Source organism: Gobio gobio (assembly GCF_949357685.1).
Source record: "Gobio gobio genome assembly, chromosome: 19".
NCBI classification, from domain to species: Eukaryota; Metazoa; Chordata; class Actinopteri; order Cypriniformes; family Gobionidae; genus Gobio; species Gobio gobio.
In genome coordinates, this window is record NC_137112.1 from 42,238,290 (window position 1) to 42,262,185 (window position 23,896).

The 23,896-nt window shown below is 38.0% G+C and overlaps 2 protein-coding genes across 2 annotated transcripts in view; both read right to left on the minus strand.

Moving 5' to 3' along the window:
• Positions 1–8,357: 8,357 nt before the first annotated feature.
• On the minus strand, positions 8,358–12,151 carry bhlhe40 (basic helix-loop-helix family, member e40). Its single transcript, XM_079844075.1, has 5 exons — positions 11,643–12,151; positions 11,490–11,553; positions 11,191–11,298; positions 10,695–10,818; positions 8,358–10,503 (listed from the first exon to the last, which is right to left on the minus strand). Exons 1-5 carry the CDS (start codon positions 11,717–11,719, stop codon positions 9,674–9,676), a joined length of 1,203 nt encoding a protein of 400 aa, XP_079700201.1. The 5' UTR covers positions 11,720–12,151; the 3' UTR covers positions 8,358–9,673.
• A 4,482-nt stretch (positions 12,152–16,633) lies between these two features.
• itpr1b (inositol 1,4,5-trisphosphate receptor, type 1b) overlaps positions 16,634–23,896 on the minus strand; it is a 226,924-nt gene continuing 219,661 nt past the window's right edge. The window contains exons 61-62 of the mRNA XM_079844798.1: positions 23,435–23,596; positions 16,634–18,001 (exon numbers count right to left, since the gene is read on the minus strand). Coding sequence (XP_079700924.1) covers positions 17,915–18,001; positions 23,435–23,596 — 249 coding nt within the window. The 3' untranslated portion in view covers positions 16,634–17,914. The remainder of the gene's footprint in view (positions 18,002–23,434; positions 23,597–23,896) is intronic.

Sequence of the window (23,896 nt, forward strand, 5' to 3'; positions counted from 1 at the left end):
GCATTTTTTAATCATTAAAAATATGAGCATTTTTGAGTTTGATAACAAACACATTGCTAAATACAGCTATACAGCATAGTTAAAAACATAATAATAATTAATCATTTCTTAACATTAACTCTCGGTCATTATTCACCCTTTTCTCATGGTTTCTCAAAAGAATTCATAAAAGTATAGAATATAATGGCCTATTTCTAATAGGGGCTCATTGTAATGCAGTGTTACAACGCACCCCACCTGCTCAACTGGGATTTAAACCCCGGCCCGTGTCTTCTGCTGGTTAGAGCAGCATTAAAGAACGATCTCAAATTAAATAACAGATATAAGATTAAATTTGTCTTATTTTAAATAAACACAAAAAATAAAGATGAAAACTAAACTTAAGAAATAAATTTACTTTTGCTATGTTTAAATACATGTTCAGTAATATCTTTCAGAGATTTTTTAATTTCGGCGCTATTTTTTCTCTAAATAATGTTGATATGGCAACTAGTAAATACACTAAGTTTCGTCGTCCCGGCATGTGTGGAAAGGGTTAAAACATGCGCGTTACAACTAACCCCGCGTTAGGTTGTGCCCCGCGCTCCCCTACATAAAAAGAAGTGCTCTCAAAGCAAACCAAGTTTTTCATTTTGTAAATAACTTTAAATTATGTAAATCTTTTGGAACAAACCAAGCATGCCACAGGAGTCCTGAAAAGTGAAGCCAAAGTGTTTCGTTCGCCCCCAGGTGGTTGGATGCAGTATAGGTCATAAATCCCGCCCTTTCCATGTAATGTAATGGGACATTAACCAGGCTAACACAGGTGAAGTGTATAGAGAATGGGAACGTGACGTAAGCAACGCGATGCATTCGTGGACTTTAGGACACAGACACTACATTAGAGAATGAGTTCTAGTGGAGGTAGATTTCAAAACTTGTATGATACAGTTAAAAACACATTTGAATGCTGAACGCTTGCTGTGTTATGGACTGCTGCTATAGCCACTCTCACAATCTCAAATGACGCGCAGTTTTTCAGTTTGCCAGCTTGGAAACAAGAAGTGAAAGTAAAGTAAAACTCAATGGAAATAAACAACTTAACCAAAATGTGTCTTTATAATTTGTATTTATATATTATTTATAACAGATATATTACAGATTAATATTTTCTGAACCGCTTGTATGTGCTCACACCGGCATAAATAATGTATCAAACACATCTGGAAATGCTTCTTAGACCCTTTTTCAAAGACTGTGATGTCGCGTTTTAACGGTCATCAATATCGTAAATCCTGCAACGTTTTTTGTATTTTCATTTTTTTTATATATATATGTACATGTATAACACTAATACTTTGTATTTTATTACTTTTGCATCAAATTACAATAAAAAAGTTACCGCTGCTGTGAGGGTGTTTAGTAATAGCGTCTATGGGAGTGATGGTAAAAATTTACATATTTCTCTCTTTTCACTGCCGTTATCAATCTCACTCTATTTTTTCCCTCTTTTTGAAAGTTGTGAAATCACTACTGTGGCATTTTTTTGCTATGTGAGAAAATGGGCACACAAAAAAATATTTAATGTATTCTCTCATTCACAGCTATAATATTTAACCCAACTATGACGACTTCCGCTCTGAGAAAACCGGATTTTTTTTTTTTTTTTTAAATGGTCTATTGTTCAGCTTCAGTAGAAGGAATATGGTACTTGTTCCATTTAAGTCCAGTAAAACTTTTTAGTTTTTAGTCACTCACCAGTGTGAGTGCCCGTGATCACCACCAGAGGGCACTCCAACCCGGACTGTCATTCTATCATAGACTACATTACCCATAACCCTTTGCCCGGACTCATTAGCACTCACTGTTTACACCTGTGTCTCATTACCCCATTACCCCAGCCTATATAAACCATGTTCACTCTGTCATTCACTGCGAAGTCTTGTTAGTTGTATACACTGCATTTCTGAGCGTTTTCCCTGGTTTCATGTCTGTCGGTTTTTGGATTTCTTGCCTGTCTGCCTTGCCTGTGTATGACCTTCTGCCTGTTTTTGATTACGATTGTGGATTACCCTTAAAATAAAGCTGCATTTGGATCCTCAACCTCGTCTCGGAGCAGTACGTTACAACTGTAGGCTAAAGCGCTTTCAAATAATCATTTCAATGCTGCATTACGAGCCATAATCTTATGCAATCCCTTAATGCTTTTACGTTAAGGAATTAGGGCAATATGATATATGTTGATTGAATGATCACCTGGCTGAGATCAAGCTATATGTATTTATTATTTTATATATCAGATACAGACTTTTTAGTTAGGGTAAAATAAACTGCAAAAGAGAAATCAATGTATGGTGTGGTGCGTTAGAAGGCGGCCGTATGATTTCTGATGGTATGAAACGTGATGAATATGTGCAATGTCCTGGCCACACGACTGAGCGCTCATGTATGCAAGAGATTCAAATATTAGTCCATTCATTCGAAGTGAGTGCAAGCAGTTTTTAAAAAGTTTTAATGTAAGTAAAGTAATTTTTTTTCTCTGGTGATTCACATTTGTTATCATTGTACGCTCCTGAGCGTGTCCTTAAACATGGCGGCGACTACCCTTAATGCAATGCGCAATGATGTAGTTTCCCAGACTCTATGGCTGCGTCCGAAAAGCAGCTGACTCGTTGCCTCACTGCCTTATCAGACAATGGCTTGTAAGGCAGCGTTTGTGCATGAAGGCACCTCACAAAACTGATTTCGGGCAGACTTCTTAGGCAGTGTAACCGTTTAATGATGTACAGCAAAATAGAGAGAGCTTTGGTGAGAACTTAAACAAATATTTAATTACTACATTAGTAATTTCTCGCTAGAAATGACATCAGAATTAGAAAATGTTGGTAAAAAAACGTACATTTAAACACAAACTGACCAGCAAACGCAACTTTCGGACGCCATCTTTTTTTCCCAGCTCAACTGTCACAGAATGGAACACACAGGATTGTGGGATATCAAAGGCAGCGAAGGATACAAATATGCTGCCTTCAAAAATCGATCAGATGAAGGTATCTCGGGAGACAGGAATTGAAGCTAACGTTAGATTCGGACGTGCCTTGGTGCCTTCCTGCCTTGAAATATGTTCTCCGAAGGCAGCATTTTCCAAGTTTCAGACGCAGCCATATAGCTAACATTATATCTTAAATCACGGCACATGTGGGTGGGATGAATTAGACAGCAATTTAACATTTTGTCCTCAAAGTTGATGCGTTAGAAGCAGAGGTGTAAAAAGTACTCAAAAATGTTACTCAAATGAAAGTACAAGTACTGAATTAAATTTTTACTCAATTAAAAGTAAAAGTATCTGGCCAGAATCATACTTGAGTAAAAGTAAAAAAGTACCACATTAAAATTGTACTTGAGTATTAAAAAAGTAAAAGTAGCAGTAAGAATGAAAACTAGAGATTCTTCTTTAAAGCTACACTGTGTAACTTTTTTTTGTTTATTCTTAGCTAAAAACACTTAGTTCTTTCAAAAATATGTGCTCATTAATGTATATTTACTTCTTTCAAGTAATAAAGTATTCTCGTAAGTTTATAATATGCCATAGAAAATACATACGGGTGAGGGGTTCGAATGCGGGTCGCCATGTTGCCCCTCCATCTTGAAAGTACATTAGCCAAAGAGGGACATACCCGTAAATTCAAGCTTCGCCTTTCGCGTTTTAACACTCGATGGCACCGTGTCGAATGTGGACGAGGTCGAACTGGAAGCCATGTTAATCTTGGACTAAATCGGCCACCGTAGGAGTTAAAACGAAATCGGAATTGAGAGGAAATGAAACTAAAATTCACTGGATGGTCATATTCAAGTACACCACTAGATGGGGGAAAATATCACACAGTGTAGCTTTAAGCTTTTAATCTCTAAAAACATGAAGTGAATGAACCACATACAAGGTTTTATCCTGCTTTAGAACTGTTTGAATTTAATGGTATTTAATTATCAAACTGACTACTACCTAATGCCAGTATGCAACATGCTACTCAAAGTTGTAAAACCCCGGATTTAACTTAAAGGGATAGTTCACCCAAAAATGGAAATTTGATGTTTATCTGCTTATCTCCAGGGCATCCAAGATGTAGGTGTCTTTGTTTCTTCAATAGAACACAAATGAAGATTTTGCATGTGAATGGAAACAAAATCTATGAGAGTAAAAAAAAAAATGCACAGACAAATCCATATTAATCCCGGCAGCTCGTGACGACACATTGATGTCCTAAGACACGAAACGATCGGTTTGTGCGAGAAACCCAACAGTATTTGTACTTTTTGTTTTACTTCGAATACATTCTATGTCCGACACCCGTTCAGCATGCTATCACTTCTGGTAAGTGAGGTCAATGTACACAATCTGGCGTATAGAGATACGTGCAAGAGATCACTTCCGGCACTCTGTCTGATCAATTGCCAGCAGCCATATCACCCTTTTGCCCAAGACTGGTTTCCCACTGTCAGGGCAAGCAGGGCTGAGCGTGGTCAGTACCCGGTTGGGGGACCTCCTGGGAAAACCAGGTGTCTGCTGGTAGATGTGTTAGTGAGGCCAGCAGGGGGTGCTCACCCTGTGGTCTGTATGGGTCCTAACGCCCCAGTAGGGGACACTATACTGTCAAAGAGCACCGTCCTTCAGATGAGACGTTAAACCGAGGTCCTGACTCTCTGTGGTCTTAAAAAAAATCCTAGGATGTCCTTTGGAAAAAGAGTAGGGGTGTAACCCCGGCATCCTGGCCAAATTGGCCTCTGTCCATCATGGCCTCCTAATCATCCCCATATACCGATTGGCTTCATCACTCCGTCTCCTCTCCACCATAAGCTGGTGTGTGGTGGGCGTTCTGGCGCAATATGGCTGCCGTCGCATCATCCAGGTGGTGCTGCACACTGGTGTTGGTTCGGGAGATTTCCACCTTCTATATGTAAAGCGATATGAATACCCAAATAAACGCTATATAAATGTAACAAATTATTATTATTATTATTATGTACATTGACCACACTTACCGGAAGTGATGGTGCGCTGAACGGGTGTCGGACATAGATCGTTTTTGAGGTAAAAATATTATATAAATACTGTTGGGTTTCTCGCACAAACCGATCGTTTCATGTCTTAGGACATCAATGTGTTGTCACGAGCTGCAGAGTTTAATATGGATTTGTCTGTGCAGGTTTTTTTAACTCTCATAGATGATGCTAGTAGTCATGTACCATTCACGTGCATTATACGACTGATAGACTGCAACGGTCGGTTGGAGTTAAAAATCTTAATTTGTGTTCTACTGAAGAAACAAAGACACCTACATGTAAGCAGATAAACATCACATTCATCATTTTTGGGTGAACTATATTTAAGCAGAAGCTGATTTTCAAAATTGTGACTGTCAAGCGTCTTTTGGGGCTGAAAAGCTATCTTGCAGTGCTGAAAAGCCTCTCACTCTAATTTCCAGGGCTGCGTTTCCCAAAACCATCGTAAGCTTAAGTTGATCGTAGAACAATTGCCACCAATGGTCTCTACAATCAACTTAGGCTTACGATGGTTTTGGGAAACACAGCCCAGGTCAAGGTGCTGCATTGTGGTAATTGATGCGATATGACGTCACTTCCATAGGACCAATTAACATGTCTGACCAATTTCATGGAATGTGAAAATGAATCTCATTGGCAGAATAAATACATTTAAATTAAACTGGGCATCAGCGCAATTCAATTGGTTTGGTAATAGCAAGGGAAAATAGAATGAAGTGATCTCCAAAAAAGAAGTACTTTTTGACTGTAAAAAAAATTGTAAGGAGTAAAAAGTACTTTTTTTTTCTTAAAAAATGCAATTAAGTAAAAGTAAAAGTATTGATTTTTAATTGTACTCAAGTAAAGTAAAAATCCCCAAAAATAATACTTAAGTACAGTAATCAAGTAAAATTACTCAAGTACTTTACACCTCTGGTTAGAAGCAGGAAAAAAAAAAGGAAAAAAAAGAAAAAGAAATAATATATAATATAATATATATATATATATATATATATATATATATATATATATATATATATATATATATATATATATATATATATATATATATATATATATATATATTTTATTTTTTTTTTTTTTTTTTTTTTTAAACAAAAGGATTAACAACGCAGATTTATTTTCACAGCCTTCTTTGGTCATATTTTGAGCACAACTGTAGGCTATACAATTGTTGAAGAGATGCACGAGTAGGCCTACTGAGATGCTAAAGTTTTCTGACAGGCTTCTCCCAAGTGAGGACCGTAAACATTGTGAATAAATACAGTAAACAAATAAGGAAATAAGTTTTAAAAAAAAAAAGATAAGCAAATACACAAGGCGTTTTTTAGGCGATTAACCATCGCGCTTTAAGGTTCGTCGCAGTTCCACGCGATGGCGCTAAAAGCTTTACAATAGAAGGATGAGACCTTCATTCATGTCGTAACAGGACAACATACCTCCTGCAAACAGCGTAATTATATGTACATTTCCACTGTTACATGGTTATAAACTATTCATATTGTTGGCTTTTTGAATGTTTGTTTTTTTTTACCTTTAATTTATGAGTCAATAGCAATGTTGCTTCTTTGTTGCATTTTGTTCAGGGCTCTACTCCTCAAAAGTATCCCCGACACACACACACAAACACACACAAACACACACACACGCTATAATTGTTTATCTTGTCTTGACCAGATAACACAAAACCTCATCTCAGCACTGTTGATGAATAGCTACACTATTTTTAATGTTGTAATGTTATCTGAATTTCAACGTTTGTGTGGAGATTTAGTCAGTCAAATCAGTTTTGAGGTTAATTGGTCTAATTTTGTGTCTCTGGAAAATAGTGATCTGTGTATTATATTGATTATTAAGGTTTTTGTGTATATTTGTGTTATTATTTTTTAATGTAATAATTATTGTAATAAGGGTTGTTATTCAGGATTTGAATTAGATGTAAATTTCAAACACCTAAAGGTTTGTTGAATTAAATCATTCAATTAGCATTCAGTGTTGCTAATATGACACATCTTCAATTAAAATATAGGCAATTAAATAAGTAAATATTCATATGCCTGTATACAAGTCAGAATAATTATACCTTTCAGATGAATCTCTTGAGTTCTGCTTGATCTGTCATCGGGTATTCAATTATTATCAACTCAATTGTCAAAATAAAAAAATGTATAATAGTTAATTTACTATTTTACATTAACAACACTTATATAAGTGCGTGTGTGTGTGTGTGTTTTTTTAATGTCTCTTTTAATATTGGACATTTTGTACTATATCAACTAAATAAACGTTTTATTTTCCCCTATAACACATTGGCTGGTGCATCATCATCCTGCACATGCTAAACTTATATCTAAATGTTACAATTTAAAAGTAAATCCACATTGTTATTAAAGGAACAGATCACCCAAAAATGAAAAATGTGTCATTGTTCCAAACCTGTATGAGTTTCTTTCTCGTGTTGAACACAAAAGAATAACTATGGAAGTCAATGCGTCCATCAACTGTATACTAACATATCTTCTTTTGTGTTCAACAGAAAAAAGAAACTCATTTGGAACAACATGGGGTGAGTAAATGATGACACAATTTTCTTTTTCGGGGTGAACTATCCCTTTAAGGGGGAATCTTCCCCCATCCTACCCTAATAGCTAATTTTACAACCGACTAAATATAAAAACAGGCTACTTTATACCTCTAAAGAATATTAACTTATTAATTATATTACCTAATTATATCACTTACAGCACATTTTAATAATTTACAGACAACATATAATACTAATAGCATTGTTGTCCTGTAGTCATGAATTGTAATGTTGGCCTGACAGCGCTGGATGGGTGGCATGTGTCTGCTCGTGTTTCCGTGCGGCCTACCGTGTGCCTCTACATGTGAGCCGCAGGTCTAGCGTGATTGCGCTGCTGCATATTCACATCCCAGCGGGGCGGAGCAGGGAACCTGCACTGGATCGAGCACACAGCCAGACACGCGGGAAGACTTAACCTAATTCAACTGCTAACAACATTAGACAAGGACGTGATTCAGCTAAGTATGTAAATCGCTTGCAAATACTACTACTACTAATAATAATAACAATTATTTTCTTTACTTATTTTGTTTGGGTTAAAGGCTAGTCTTCTTGTAGAGTTTTTAGTATCAACAAATGCATGGACTTTAGTTAGAGGCTGGAAGATTTGTAACCTGACTCTTATCATATTGTGTGTCTAAAGGATTTGCATAGACAGAGCGAGTTTATAGGTTATGTAAGTGTTATGTAAAGACGAACAGCGAGGTAAACATGTTCAACACAGACTCAGACACATGGTTTCCACAGGAAAAAAACTTTATTAATACTTTTTCTTTACTGTATGTCAACAATACTTTAGACAAAATATATACATCAAACAACCTTCTCTTAGGTCCCAAAATAAAAAGTAAGTACCTCTTCCTATACAAAACTAATATATTGTTTTAAACATTACATTCACTTTCTTTTGCTTCTATGTAGAATCCAGGATTAAAAATGTTGATATCCGCCATCAGGTTTACTGCTTTAAACAGGTAAAGGCAACAGCATGAACATAGACCTGTCCTAATTTGACCAGAAATGAACAGAGAACATGATGATGCAGATCGAGTCTAGGTCCGAAAGCTATATGTACACAATCTCATGGCACACAGCGCTCGGCTGTCTAAAACTCGAACATAAATGTGTGGGTCACGTATCAAAAATACAAGTAGTATAAACAAAATAATTACACAACGCAGTTACCTCACAACAACTTCACCTACGTGCACGAATGGATGACAAACTCAAAAGCTACAGCGGAGCCGTCATTACACACCGTATTTACACGAGCGTCGCGTCTTGGGAGTCGTTGGCGTCCTTGTTTATGCAAGAAAAGTGCACGCGCCTGTGCTCTGGACCAAAGCGAAGACATTTATTTGGTAGCATTCTAGTCTAAGAGGACGGTTCTTATCGGTTAAAGCAGTCACAGAAGCAGAAGAGAGTGGAGCTTCCTGATCAAGCGTCCACGGCACAGAGAAATGTCCAAAAAAAGCAGCATCTACAGGGGTGATGTTTTATTACAAAAATGACTTTTTGTTTACATTCAACAAATGAAAAGGTGCTTGTGCAAAGGGCAAAGTCCTTATCATTGGGGGACCGTCTGCACGTCACATTCTGGGTTATTGTATTGTTTTCGACTTAAACATTCGGCATAAGTGCAGAGTGCAGCCGTTCGCCCGCCCCAGGTCCTTTATCTCGAAGGACAGCGCTCACTGTCCTCGTTTTGACCTTCTTCACAGTGTCTCACAGTGCTTTGCATGGGACCTCCTTTACCCGTCTGCGTCCACGCGGACCGTTCCATGTCTGGGTGTGCGTCTGCTGGTTGTTGAGGGAGCTGATAAGAGAGTGTGTGCGCGTGTGTGTGTGTGTGTCTCTGCGGTTGGAGGGAGGCCGTCGTACTTCTGAGAGGAATCAGAACAGCTGTTTGCCGTGCTTGAGGGCGCTTTGAGCTTTGTCTTTGCGCCCTCGTCAACAGAACCCTCTTCGGGAGCTTATTCAACAGGGAAGTCCACTCTCGAGACCAAAACATTCAGAGAGCGGGCTGTTGGCGGACCCCAGAGCGGGTCCTCAGTCTTTGGTTTCCAGGTTTAACGGGGGAACTTGTTTCAGGGCCTGCAGGAGTGCAGGAGAGTCCATGGAGGATGGAGTGGTGGCGGGGGAGCCCACTCTTGAGGACATGGCCAAGGACGAGGGGAGTTTTTCAGGAGACATGCCCGCTGGGGAGCCACTGAGGCCTGAGTACAATACGGGCATACCCCCTGGGTACCAACACTTCTCCAGCATGGGCAAGTATGCGCCGGATGGAAAGAGGTAGAAGGGCATGCACAGGGGTTGGTGTGGAGAAAAGTTCATGTAGGGGCTGTGGCCACCCACTATTTCGTGCCCCGATAGAGACTCGTCTTCTGAAGAGTCAGACCTCTGCCTCTTGGCCTGCGGCTCATCCAGCTCCTCTTTAATGCTGCCGCCATACTTGAGATCCGCAGTGTCTTTGCCATAGTAGACCGGCCGCTGGGCTTTCGGGTCACGCTTCTCCAGCTCGCCTCCGTAGCCGCTGTCGGTATCCGTATCGCTCCCGCTCTGCTCGCTGCTATGGGGATAAGTCCTTTGTATGACGGGCACGCAGTTTTTAGCATGGCCCTCTGCTGCTTTTGGCTGCAGGCCTGCCGGTTTCTCCCGGCTGTCTTGAGGTTTGGGGGTGGGCTCCTCCAGACGAGGGCTCGGTGGACTCTGAATGAACTCGGACGCCACTTTTTGAAGGTGGTCGATTATGTGAGCAGGCGTCAGGTCGCGCACGGTCTCCTGGTTGGCCAGGAACTGGAGAACCTCCTTGGCGCACAGGTGGAACCCAGAACGGAACATCTCCTCGCTGTTTTCTGAGTGCCCATTGCTCTGCTCGCCTGCAACAAAACCACAAGAGTTAGAAAGCATGTTCCTTCACGACAGTCCTGAAGGCTAGATCATTTGCTGCATTGCACAAGCATGTCCTAATTTCTTTATTTTCTAATGTGCTTGGGAAAAAAGAGGGGGGGGGGGGGGGGGTGGAAAGTTCAGCAGGGCTGCTTCCTGCGGCATGGTCACAAGAACTCACCGATTTGCATTCCGTTCTGCAAGGAAATGATCTTCTGTTGCTGCTGCTCCAGCAGGTTGTTAAGAGCTTTCACATGCTTGAGCGTGAGCTCCAACACAACAGCCTTCTCCAAGTGTCCCAGAGTCTAAAACAGGAAGAACCCAGATAAGCATGTTGATCTTTCTTATGTAACCCTCTCCGCAGCGGCTCAGAGAGGACAAACCTGCGTCGAGCAGGAATGAAGACACTCCTCTCCGCTCACCAGTGCATGTGCGTGCAAGTAATATTCAAATACTTCAAAATACTAATCTAACACGCCTTATTGATGTATGAATGCTTAACTAACGCCAGTTTGTTGTGCCAAAAGTTATATATTTGTATATATTAATCAAGCACATTATTATAGGAGGGTGACTAATCCAAAAGCAGGACACATGATTTATTCATGATCAACAAGCAGGTGGCGCTTTACACTACAACATAGTGAGGTGAGCCCATCCACTCCCATATTACTTACAGTGAGTTTAAGGTGTTCGGGCAGCAAATCCTTCAACTGCGCGATGCACTCGTTTATTCGGTCTCTCCTTTTCTTTTCGATCAACCGATGAGGCAATTTGTACGTATCCTGGGGGGCACGAGTTAAAATTGTACATTAATTTCCACGTGTAAAAATGATTAAAAACAAACTAAAACTAAAGAAATGAATAAATTGTGCAGTTTAAATCTTTAGTGTTAAGAACACTAAAATGCATTTACACAAAGTTGGCAAGTAAAAGTGTGCGCAAATATATTTGCGCGTAATTGCGCATTTCGTACCTTACTGTCCTCGCTGCGCTTCATTCCCCGCCGGGGTTTATACACATACATCGGAAAGTCCATTCTATAAAACAAAAGACAGCCAATAAGAGATATAGCTCTGTAGAAAGCTTTCAGAATCACGAGTGAGCAGCGTCTGGAGACTTGACTTACCTTTCCATGTCAGACATATCCAGCGAGGCGTGTTTGGCCATACATGGTGGAGGCTGAGCACTGGTAATCCTCTCCATTTCACCCTATCAATATGTCTTACTGCTGTGTAAGAATAGGGTTGATTCAAAATATACGCGAATATATAAAAACAAAAAGCAGATCCTTTACTCTATAATCAAAGTCCACAAGTATTTCCCTCGAATAGTTTTCGTTCCAGATATGGTGTCTCAAAAGTAGGACGCAAAACTGATGTTGTTGTGAGGTGGAGATGCAGGAGGCGTTTGTCGGCTCCGGCGCTGGTTAAATGAGTGTATGTGGGTGGATTTGAAGTACGTGTTAAATAAACCCTGTGACTGCAGACACGTCTCGAGCTCCAGTCACATGAGCCTCACGTGTGTGACGGCGCTTTCAGAGCTCAACCCATTTACAGCAGCCCGTCCGCCCTCCCCTGTCCCGTGTCCCACCATGCTGTTGCGCGCGCTCTCTCTCTTTCTCTCTGTGTGCACAATAACAGCTCGTGTCAGGGACGTGTTTTTATGAGCGCCTTACCCTGGATTGACTTCAAAGCGTGATATACTATATACAAAGATTATATAAAGTGGTCCAGAGTATTTTGTCAAGCCAAACCATGCATTAAAAAAGACGCATGCTTTTCACAATTCGACTTATTTGCCAATGCAATTACGACAGAACCACTAAATGTCTATTTAAATGTCTTTAGAATATACAAATATGCACGTGTGTGGATGTTTTTTTTATTAAGTTTTAAACATTAAAGATAAACATATATATGTAATATTACTACTGTCAAATCAACATAAAAGTGTATGCATGTATGTATATGCCTGTATAAAACACAAATATAAACACAAACTTTTATATTGGATGTGATTAATCGATTTGACGGCACTATATATATTTGAATATATAGGCAATATGTTTAAAACATTTTCTTTAAAAAAAATATTAAATACATTTTATATATAAAAAAATTAAAATATGTATATGTAGGCCTATATATTTTGTATACTACAAATAACACAGGCTACATGAAATACCACCATACATAATTTTTTTAAAAGTTTTTTCTTCTTCTCTCCAATGCAGCAAATATATGTGTGTGTGTGTGTGTGTGTGTGTGTGTGTGTTATTCCCTCTCGAGCGCTGTGTTTGCATAAAGGTTTATGTTGCTCTACAAAAAAGCTGCACATATTCTGTACATATTGAGTTCAGCACACACGTGCAGCAGAAGCTTCTAGAGAGAAACGGATGTGTCAAATGAATAATGTCCAGAGCACCTGTTGCTCCATCGATATAATGCTAGTATTCATTATCAGAATTCCCCTGGCATGATGCTGGCACATGAGCGAGCACGGCTCTGTTGTCATGGTTACACAATAGTAGAAGATGCGCGGGAACGAACGCGCCGTTTTATCACACCGGGACCATTTGGCGCTCCACGTGCAGCCGCTCATGGCTCTCTCGTGCCACGGCTCGGTTTGTTGTGGCCGGTTGTACTCGGCGGCGGTCACGTTGAACTCCTCATGGCGGCGCAGGGAAAGGGCGGAGGCGGAGGAGCGATTGAATCCCTGCGACTGACGTCACCCGTTTATTTTAGTACCGAGCAGCTCGAGCTCACCCCAGCCAGGCGCGCGCGCGCTCGCTCTGATGAGAAAGGTGCTCTCACGCGCGGTTTGAATTGTAAATAACACGCAGAATGATATTTGTTAGAAAAAGTCTTGGTGGTAGAATAACTGAGGTGTGGAAGTAAAATACAGCAGGTATTTAGGTAGCATTTACCTCACTGAGTTCGTTACACGCTGCTGTTGTTTTCTCTCACTAAAATAGACAAATGTGTATTCATTTGAATGCCTGAATCATTTTATTTAGGCTGTAGGAATATAATTGTATTATTTAAATAAACGAACGTGTGACTCTCTCATTTCTGTACACTGAAATAAATTGCTAGTCAATTTCACAGTCTATGAATACAAACAGCTAAAACATTGCATTAAATGTGAAATTTTGAAAAATTCCTGCAAAACACTCCACTTTTTTTACAGTGTAGATTTTAGAACTATTGTAGCTTTATTGAGGTTTTGAGGTCTGTTCATAAAATCCAGTTAATAATTGAAATCCTAATAGAACTGGTGGAAAGGTAGGGGGAGTTTGGTGCTTTATTATCTGGCGAATTGACACATCATCCTTCACAGGCAGAGGACAGAAGTGCATGAGACAGTTCCTTCAGTGGATTCATAAATGCATTGCCTATTTTGGTTGCACATGAAATCGAAGGACAAAAACAGATGTGTGATGTGTTCTTGAGGTTTGGGGGTGTAATATATATCGTGGCAACACTTTAGTGCTCATGTGACCGTCATTAGATACTGAATAACGTTTTAAGTTTTAAGTGGAAATTTCACAGTCAGACCTTGTATTAATCACTTTTATTACATAACTAGTGGAACAAGAATTTTAATAGATCATGTGATGACTGAACTGTTTGGTTGGTTTGGCCTTAAACAGCCTGCTGTCCCAAAGCCAATTGAGTTTCGTGCTGTGTTATGTGTCTTTCTTGTGGGTTGTTTCCTTTGTTTAAGGAAAGTCCCCTTATTTGACCACAAATATGTTGCAATTAGGACTGTTATTTGATTTAAAAGATGGAATGCTGTAAAGACGTCATCGGAGGGGTTAATGCATCTCGGTAACACTTTACATTAGTGTCCATTATATACATTTGATAAATACATACAAGTACAAAACAATATTATAACTCTTTGAACAGCATAGATATAGTACAAATGAGTGTAAAAAAAAAAGTTGCTGCCTTAAATTAAGTACAATCAACTTGCATGTTTAAGTCAATTCAACTTAAATTGCATTAGTTGAATCTTGTATAACTTTTTAAAATTGCCTTGTTTTGATGAGTTAAAGCAATGTAAAAACGTAAGAACTTAATGATCAAACAATTTTTTTTACAGTATACAAACTAGAACAGCACATTTTTGAGTTGTTAAAAATCCTTAATTGTTTCTTGAAATTGTTTGACTATTTCACAGTTGTTGTGGAATGTAGTTACACGTTAAAATACAGTAAATTATGCATAATTACTAGCAACTAACCCTAACCACAACTCTACAGTAAGTACATGTAGTTCATTAATATTACTCAGAACTTATTTGAGTAAGTACAATGTAACTGTGTCACCTTAAAATAAAGTGTAACAAAAATGTCTATGATTGTGACATTAATGGGTCAATTTGACCCGTACATTTAATGGTTAAGGGCATGTGCCCAAACCCAAAATAAAAATGTATGCATTTTGTGATATTTTTGGCCTCTGGGGGTATTTACATTTATGAATTTGACAATTTTATACACTTTTTTTAAGACTTCCAGACTTATATTCACTGCGTTGAAGGTGTCATTTTGCTTGGAGTTGAACCCATGATCTTGTCGTTGCCAGCATCATGCACGACTGTTTGAGATTCAGGACAGCACAAAAAAAAAAAATATATATATATATATATATATATATATAAAATGTTTTTGCAATATGTGAGAATTATCAACTTTTAAAGGCTACTGTTTTTACCTCTTTTTTCCCCCATACACAGAATTTGAACATAATACAAGGAATAACCCATTTTTTTATATTTTCAAATAAAAATATATGCATTTTGTGATATTTTTGGCAAATATACCTTCTGAGCGAATTTACATTTATGCATTTGACAGACTTTTATTAACCTTAGTCAAACCCATGATGTTGTTGTTGCTAGTGCTATGCTCGACAGGAAAACACAAAAAAAAAAAAAAAAATTGTTCTCATTTTTACTTTTTTGTAATATGTATTTAATATGTACCTTATTATTCATAATGTGCTTTTTTCCAAATTGACATAAAACATGATCATACCCAGAATTTGAACATAATACAAGGAATAACCACATTTTTTCTACATAAATGTTCCTTTTATTGTCCTCTATAAATAGGACACGTTAGAACATTTATACAAACATTACGGACATGCAGTACCACTCTCGGCACATTTAAAAATGACTAATAGATCATCGCGCTCGTACACCGCGCCGGTTAAATGAGAAGCTTGCACCATGTCCTGAGGCTCATTGTTGAAATAGCTCTCATATTAACTTTATAATAAGGTTAATATACGCCTAGAAAGAAAGTGGCATTCACAGACCCACTGGACATATTAAAGCTTCATGAGTTTCCTATTTCTACCTAAACAGATGGTCTAAGGTCATATTTTCCTCCCTTCTGCCTTTGCACTGGTTCACTTTTTTTGACAAATGTCACTTAACTGGTGGAAGGTTTCAGTCTGATGCTGCACTTCGCACCAGGGGATTTTAGAGAGAGACTTCCGACGACGTTGACAAGTGTCGATAATTAAGCATCTAAGGTGTATGTCTGACACTTCAGTCACACTTGTGCTCTTTTTACTGACAACAGCGAGTGTTAGACCTCAGTCTGAAATCGATTTGGGACTCTCCAGTCCGACCTCGGTCACAATAGCTGCTCTGTCTGCAACTCACAAAACACACGGCACATTAATACGAGTTTCAGCAGTGTGTTGAAAACAGCTTTTTTTTTTACCTCTTTTGCAGATCAACATGAGAGGTCACAGAAAGTGCATTTCCTTAGAGAAGCATGGGCCGCCGGCTCCTATAAAGCTCGATTTCTTAATAAGCTCGACTTCCTTTCCATTGACTGGGGTGAATAACATGTCACGGCACGAGAAACCTATAAAATGATGCAGTCATCAATCTAAACATATAAACTCGCATATGGGCACTGTTTTTGTACTTAAATAAGCACTAAAAATGAACACATTTGCGTGTGAATACTTACTATTCTGCAGGGCGGCAGCCAGTATCAATAACGAACAAATATAAAATGTAAAATAAACTGATTTTCCACATTTTTAAAACACACACACACACACACACGCACACGTAAAAAAAGAAATACAAAAACAAGCTATATTTCAATTCTGGTCCTTTGAACAAGAAGTACATATTTTATTAAATATCACTAAATTCATTTATATATATTAAATCAGTAGTAGGCTTATTTTTCAGTAACAGTGTTGTTAATTATTAGGATGCTATGAAACCATATCTCTCTCTATAAAAGCAAAGACCTGCAGACATATATACATGTATTACAAGAACAATCAAATAAAAATTAAGGAACAAAAAAACCTTGATAGTTTTGAGAAAGTGACCTGCTTTGCTCAGCTAAAAGATGAAATTGTCTAGAAAAATATGACTGGTTACAGAGGAAAAACTCGCCAGATTGCTTTCGTCAGCGAATATTCATCCTGCGCTTCACCTTCTGAGTTGCACGAACACACAACAGGCACGATTAACATGGCTCTATATTGACAGGAATGATATGAGTTCAATTATTTTAGTGCATTAATTTTAAGACAAAAATGAACCAAATCTTAACTGCCTAAACAGTTCATCTATTATTACTCAGTCATAAATTCGACAGCAAAAACAAAAAGCCATAAACCATAATAAAGAGCTCCTATATTACCAAACAGAACCTGATTTTATCCATGAGAATTAAAGAAGTCTAAATTGGCAGCATACGCATAATCTCCTTAAAGCTTTTTTTAGTTTTATTTTTGATATAAATAAATTAACTTAAATATGAAAAAGGCGTTTTTTTCCCCTTCTCTCTCACCTTATGCATAAATCACATCTGATGTCACGTCAAACAGTACTTCTACAAGTCCCTGGCCTCTAGTTTGTTTCATAAAGCAAATGAACGAAACAAAAGGAAACAAATAATTACTGCAACGTCCCTTTAAGACATAATGTACAGATGTAGTTGCATATTAAAGTATTAATATTGCACAAAATACAAAAATAAGACATCAAATACTGACTGCTTTACTGCTATGGGTCAATACAAAAGGATGTGTGTCCAAGCAGCATCTACTGGCTGCAGCACATGTTCGAGAGTCGCTCTGCCATTCATTTTAACCCAGTGGCGAGTGATGCAAATTCACTTCCTCTTTAACACCAAGTAACATTTGGCACTCAAATGGATGGGAAGAAGTGGGGGACCAAAGTCTTTTATCCTTCCCTGGTGGCCTACAGCTGTTTATTTCGGAGTACACAGCAGGTTGTGATGACGATGTATCTTGGATGTCTTGATACACACACACACACACGCACACACACACACACAAACGGAAAGGCTGACAGCTGTAGGACACTTGGCCAGTGTGAGGAGGTTCAGGCGGGCTGCTGGGGGTTCACGTTCATGTGTTGTGGGTGTCCCAAGAGCCCGATCCTTTGTTTCTGTTTCCTCTGCTCGGTCATCTGTCAGAACAAACACAACAAGATTTTGTTTAAATAAATATTTCAAATCTCCTATTTGTCTCTGCAACACACCGATAATGCATTTTGTGTATTTGTTCATATAAGAATATATCATTTTAATTTAGAATGTATGTTTATAAAACGAATACTTCATATACATGTTTAAGGAAAGTCCCAAATATATAATTGAAATAAAACTATACAAAATAAAAATAACACACACACATATATACACACATACGCATATATTTTTAAAATCATATAAAGAAAAATATAACTATAATGATGTATATAAAAAATAAAACTAAGCTAATAAAACACACACACACACACACACACACACACACACACACACACACACACACACACACACACACACACACACACACACACACACACACACACACACACACACATACATACATACATACATATATATATATATATATATATATATATATATATAAAATAAATAAAATGTTTTATATCATATATATGTATCTAATTAAAATATTGAAAATATTTTGAATAATATATATGTATATATAATATTTAATGAAAATATATATTAAATAACTTTTTTATAATTATATAAATACAAAATTAAACTTAAATGGTAAAAATAAAACTAATGATATATATATAATATATTTATTTGTTTGTGTAAATCTATAAACATGTAAAAGTCACTAAAATACAACTAAGCTAATAAAACTAAAAAACTAAAATAAAACAAATTCTGCTATATATACTATTAGTAAATAGAAATGTGTGAAAGTGTAAACATGTTGAATTAAAATATAGTTGAACTGACAGCTTCTGCTTCCTGTGCATCAGCATTTTTCAAAACAATCTCACACACACACACACACACACACACACGCACACGCACACGCACACGCACACGTCTGGTTTACTATCTTTATGGAGACTCTCCATAGACATAATGGTTTTTATACTGTACACACTGAAATTCTGTCTCCTTACACTAACCCTACCCCTAAACCTTTTTTTACATTTTCAAAAAAACTCATTCTTTATGATTTATAAGCTTGTTTCCTCATGTGGACCTCAATTTAGGTTCCCACGGTGACACAAGTCCCCATGAGTCTGTGTGCAGTCAGGTCGAAGTCACCACCAGGATAGAAAAACACACACACACACACACACACACACACACACACACACACACACACACACACACACACACACACACACACACACACACACACACACACACACACACACACACACACGTACACACGTACACACACGTACACACACGTACACACACACAAGAAGTTTTTGTTAATTGTGAATCATCTCCGTTTTTGTCTCTCCCACAGATCAGGCATATCATGCAGTGATGCATTCAGTGTATCCATTCATGTTGCCTTGGTTATGACCTCATAACACAAGAGTGTCTGTGTGTTTTAGGTGTGTGCAGTCTTAAAGAAAAGCTTCTGGGAATATAAAATGGAGCAATTGGAGCAATGTCATGCAGCGTTGTGTAACTCGGCTACAAAACACACTAACTCACACTCATTCTCACGTACACAGTTCCATTGAAATTCAGACTGTCTGTACTGAAATCCCCTACTCTGACTCAACAGCTGCAAAAGTGAGCCAAAACACTCACGCATGTATATTAAAGTTGGTGTCCACAGGAAGTACCTCATACAACTAAACAAACACACAGCAATTTTAAGATAACTGGCATCGCTTGCTCCTGCTAATGCCACTCCATATAAGGAGCTCTCAACTACAGTCTATCATGACTGGATCTGTAATCCAAGAAAAACAATAATACGTTCAATAATCAATAATAATATGAGATGAGATCAAATACTTTAGTGGGGAAACAGCTCATTCAAATAAATCTGAGACATTATTGAATCAGTCCATCAAAGGGACCCCAGGCAGAGCACAGATACTGGGAAGGAGGTCACATGGCCTTTATTAGTGCTGTGAATCGATAAAAAAAACAACAACTAATTAATCACATTTGTTCTGTAATTAATCATGATTAATCGTAATTCAAAAAACATTGGTGTTTTTAATATTTTGATATTGTAATAATTTCAGGTACTCTCCAAATGAATGTAGAAACAATTTAAAGACATGATATTTTAAATATGTGTTGTAATGGCATCTTTTTATGAATGAAGGCCAGTATCACTGATACTAATGTCTCTATGACACATTAATGACGTTACATTACAGTATAACTGGAAGCTACCAATTTCAGCATTTATTAGGCTTTAAAAAAAACAACTTTTAATTGATTTGAACTTAAAACAATTTTTACATAAACCCATTATATGAAATGTTATATTTACCTGTGGCCTTCCCTGTTAGACATATACAGAAATGTAAAGGTTATCTAACACCTTTCTGAACTGCATAAATAATAAATGAAATATAGATTAATCATCATTAAAGCTAAAATTGTGTCTTTTCCCATTGTTCTTTGATGAACATTAAAGGGTTAGTTCACCCAAAAATGACAATTCTGTCATTAATTACTCACCCTCATGTCGTTCGACACCCGTAAGACCTCCGTTCATATTCGGAACACAAATGAAGATATTTTTGTTGAAAGCTGATGGCTGAGAAAGGCTTCAGATAGGCCTCCATTGGCATTCAGTACATTTACACTCCCAAGACCCATAAAAGGCACTTCAAACGTCGTTACAAAGTCCATCTCACCACAGTGGCTCTACAATAATTTTACGAAGCGACGACAATAGTTTTTGTGTGCAAAAAAAAAACAAAAAAAACACCTTTATCCAACTTGTTCTTGTCTTCCGTGTGTGCCTCCACGACGCATGCGCGAGAATATGATGCAGATCCGGCGTTCGGACACATGACCCAGAAGCGATTTGTTTACAATCAGAGGAAGACGCGCGTGTCTAAGCTGTTGGATTTTACATTGATCGTGCTTTAGGTCTCGGCGTAGTTCTCAAAATCGGGCTAAAGTGTGCATTTCATGGATTCCCGAACCCCGGCGCTACGTCATATTCTCGCGCATGCATCGTGGAGGCACACACGGAAGACAAGAACAAGTTGGATAAAGGTGTTATTTTGATTTTTTTTTGCACACAAAAACTATTGTCGTTGCATCGTAAAATTATTGTAGAGTCACTGTGGTGAGATGGACTTTGTAACGACGTTTGAAGTGCCTTTTATGGGTCTTGGGAGTGTAAATGTACTGAATGCCAATGGAGGCCTATCTGAAGCCTGTCTCAGCCATCAGCTTTCAACAAAAATATCTTCATTTGTGTTCCGAATATGAACTATGGTGAGTAATTATTGACAGAATTTTCATTTTTGGGTGAACTAACCCTTTAATGACAGGCATCATCAGTGCTACTGTCACTTTAAGATCGGCCGCTGCCAAACATGAAGCGGATCTGACGCGCTTTCCCGCACATCTCATTTCCTCACAAGTTCATTTAAGATGTTATTTAACTCATGAGAATACTCGACAAAACTGGCATTTTGGCAACATTCTCTGTGTTGTTATTTTTGTTCAAGAGCGAAAGAGAACTCGATGTGTGTGTGTGTGTCAGGGTGTCCCTCGATTAGCTCCCTAGCTTCCAAGGTGGTGTATCAGTATATTGTGTACATGAATGTGGCCGACTCCCTGATCAGTGCCCTGACTACTGAACTAGGGAGCGGATTGAGACGCACCCACACAGACAGGACATTGACAGACAGCGTGTTCTCTTGTGTCTTATCGCGCTTAGATTGTTTAAAAGCATTTACATGAATAAGCGCGTGATCATATAATGTAACGCTGAGCAAAAATGGATATAAAAACGGACGCTGCGTTAATTGTGTTAAATATTTTTAATGCATTAAACTGAAAAAATGAACCGCCCGCGTTAATGCGCCCAGCACTACCTTTTATTAAACATAAACATTTTGTTTTATATTTATATTGCTGCATGTGTGTGTGTGTGTGTGTGTGTGTGTGTGTGTGTGTGTGTGTGTGGTCCTGCTATGTTATGAGGACCAAATGTTCCCATATAGATAGTAATACCAGTAATTGTTGACCTTGTGGGGACATTTGTTATAAATCAAGCTATCAAGTTTTTAAAATGTAAAAATGCAGAAAGTTTTCTGTGATGGGTGGGTGATAGAATATACAGTTTGTACAGTATAAACATCATTAATTTATGTCTATGGAAAGTCCCCATAAAACATAGAAACTTAACACGTGTATGTATAATGTAAATAATAGATATGCAAAAGTATATTTTATTTTATTTATATTTGAATTATTTTGAGCTTTTAGGCATAAGACTGCAGATCAAAAGGTCTTGAAATTATACCTTTGATTAAAGTTGTAAAAACTGTTTTTGTTACATGAATGTATTATTATAAAGAAGAATATGATGGAGCATTTGCTATGGATTTGATGTATTTGGGGGTTTGTCTTTTTCAAACCACTCTCATATCAATGGTGTTTTTTGTATATCAATTTGATTTCTTGTAGTTACGAATACTTGAATTTATGACAGCAGAAAAAGTGGAGAAAAACAAACCTGTTCTAATATTTCAACAAGATGAGGGACTGAAAAAACAGCCTAAAGATCTATCAACAAAATGGGAACACATTTCAACAAATATTTTCTGGACAGTTGTGTGAATAATTGTTATCCTCTCTTTACAAGTTTAAACTTGTAAAGTAAGGAAAGAAAAAGCAAAACTGCTTGTATCGCTGCATGTAACCGCCGCATTGACGCAGGTTAAACAGCGAAAGTTTGTTGGTTTTTACTTGCTTCGCCTTCTTTTAGCCAAACAATGACCTTTTCCCCCTTTCTAGAGTACAAAAATACAAAAACAGATCAACTTCCCTCTAGACACTTCCCATTTTATGTGGCTACACACCTCAAGTTGGTGTTAATTCAACACTATTTACAAGAAATCGACTACATGACAGCAAATCCCACTACGCATATTTCCATCAAAATATGAGCGTCTAACTCAATGACCCACTTTATCGTATTCATCTACTGTGTGTTAGACTGTTTATCTGTGGAAACAAACAAGCTCGAGTTCGCAGAACTTCATCTGGACGACAATGCATCTGAATAAAAGTGAAACAACACTTGGCCTCGTGACGCAGGTGAAAGATCATTTTAAATACCACGAGCTGAAGGCAGAAAGAGAAAGACAGACAGAAATGACTCATTGCCCTTTGGACTAATTGAGGCTTGTAGAGGTTGTGGACTCATACTGACGGACCTTGAAGGCCTAGTTTCACTCTCACCCAACTTAAATTCTAGTCTGTGAAGTCCATTTAAACTGCTTAATGGCTCAAGACTATACCTCATCTTCACTGGAGCGTGAAGAACTGGCTAAACGCGTCAGCATGCCAGTTTGGACATAATGTTCTGACATCGGTCCAAATGCATCGTCACTCACCTGTTCTTTCAGTTCAGTGAGTTGGCCCGACAGGTTCGTGACGAGCTTCATGGTGGATTCAAGCTTCTCCTGAAGATTCCTGATCTCGTTCTGCTCACCCTCGGCATCGCTGCTAACCAGCGACATGGCCCGCATCCGTGGAAACCAGTCCAAGTTGTGCTCCTGTCGGAATATTAGACATTTATATATAACACAGTCATATTTCAGTAGGATTTTCATTCGGTAAGGAAACATTAAATGGATCAAAAGTGACAGAAAAAGGCATTTATAATGTCACTTTTTTCTATTTCAAATACATGCTGTTCTTTTGAACTTTATATTAATTAAAGAAACCTGAAAGTATCACGGTTTCCACAAAAATATGAAGGTTTTCAACACTGATAATGATATGAAATGCTTTGTTGAGCAGAAAATCAGCATATTAGGATGATTTCTGAAAGATCATGTGACACTGAAGTCATG

Excerpts from the sequence above, each read along its gene's own strand:
- bhlhe40 (XM_079844075.1), bottom strand. The coding sequence starts at position 11,719 with ATGGAGAGGATTACCAGTGCTCAGCCTCCACCATGTATGGCCAAACAC. Across the intron at positions 11,554-11,642 it reads GATATGTCTGACATGGAAAG|AATGGACTTTCCGATGTATG; the intron begins GTAAGTCAAGTC and ends TTTGTTTTATAG. Across the intron at positions 10,819-11,190 it reads CCGAACACCTTAAACTCACT|ACTCTGGGACACTTGGAGAA; the intron begins GTAAGTAATATG and ends TTCCTGTTTTAG.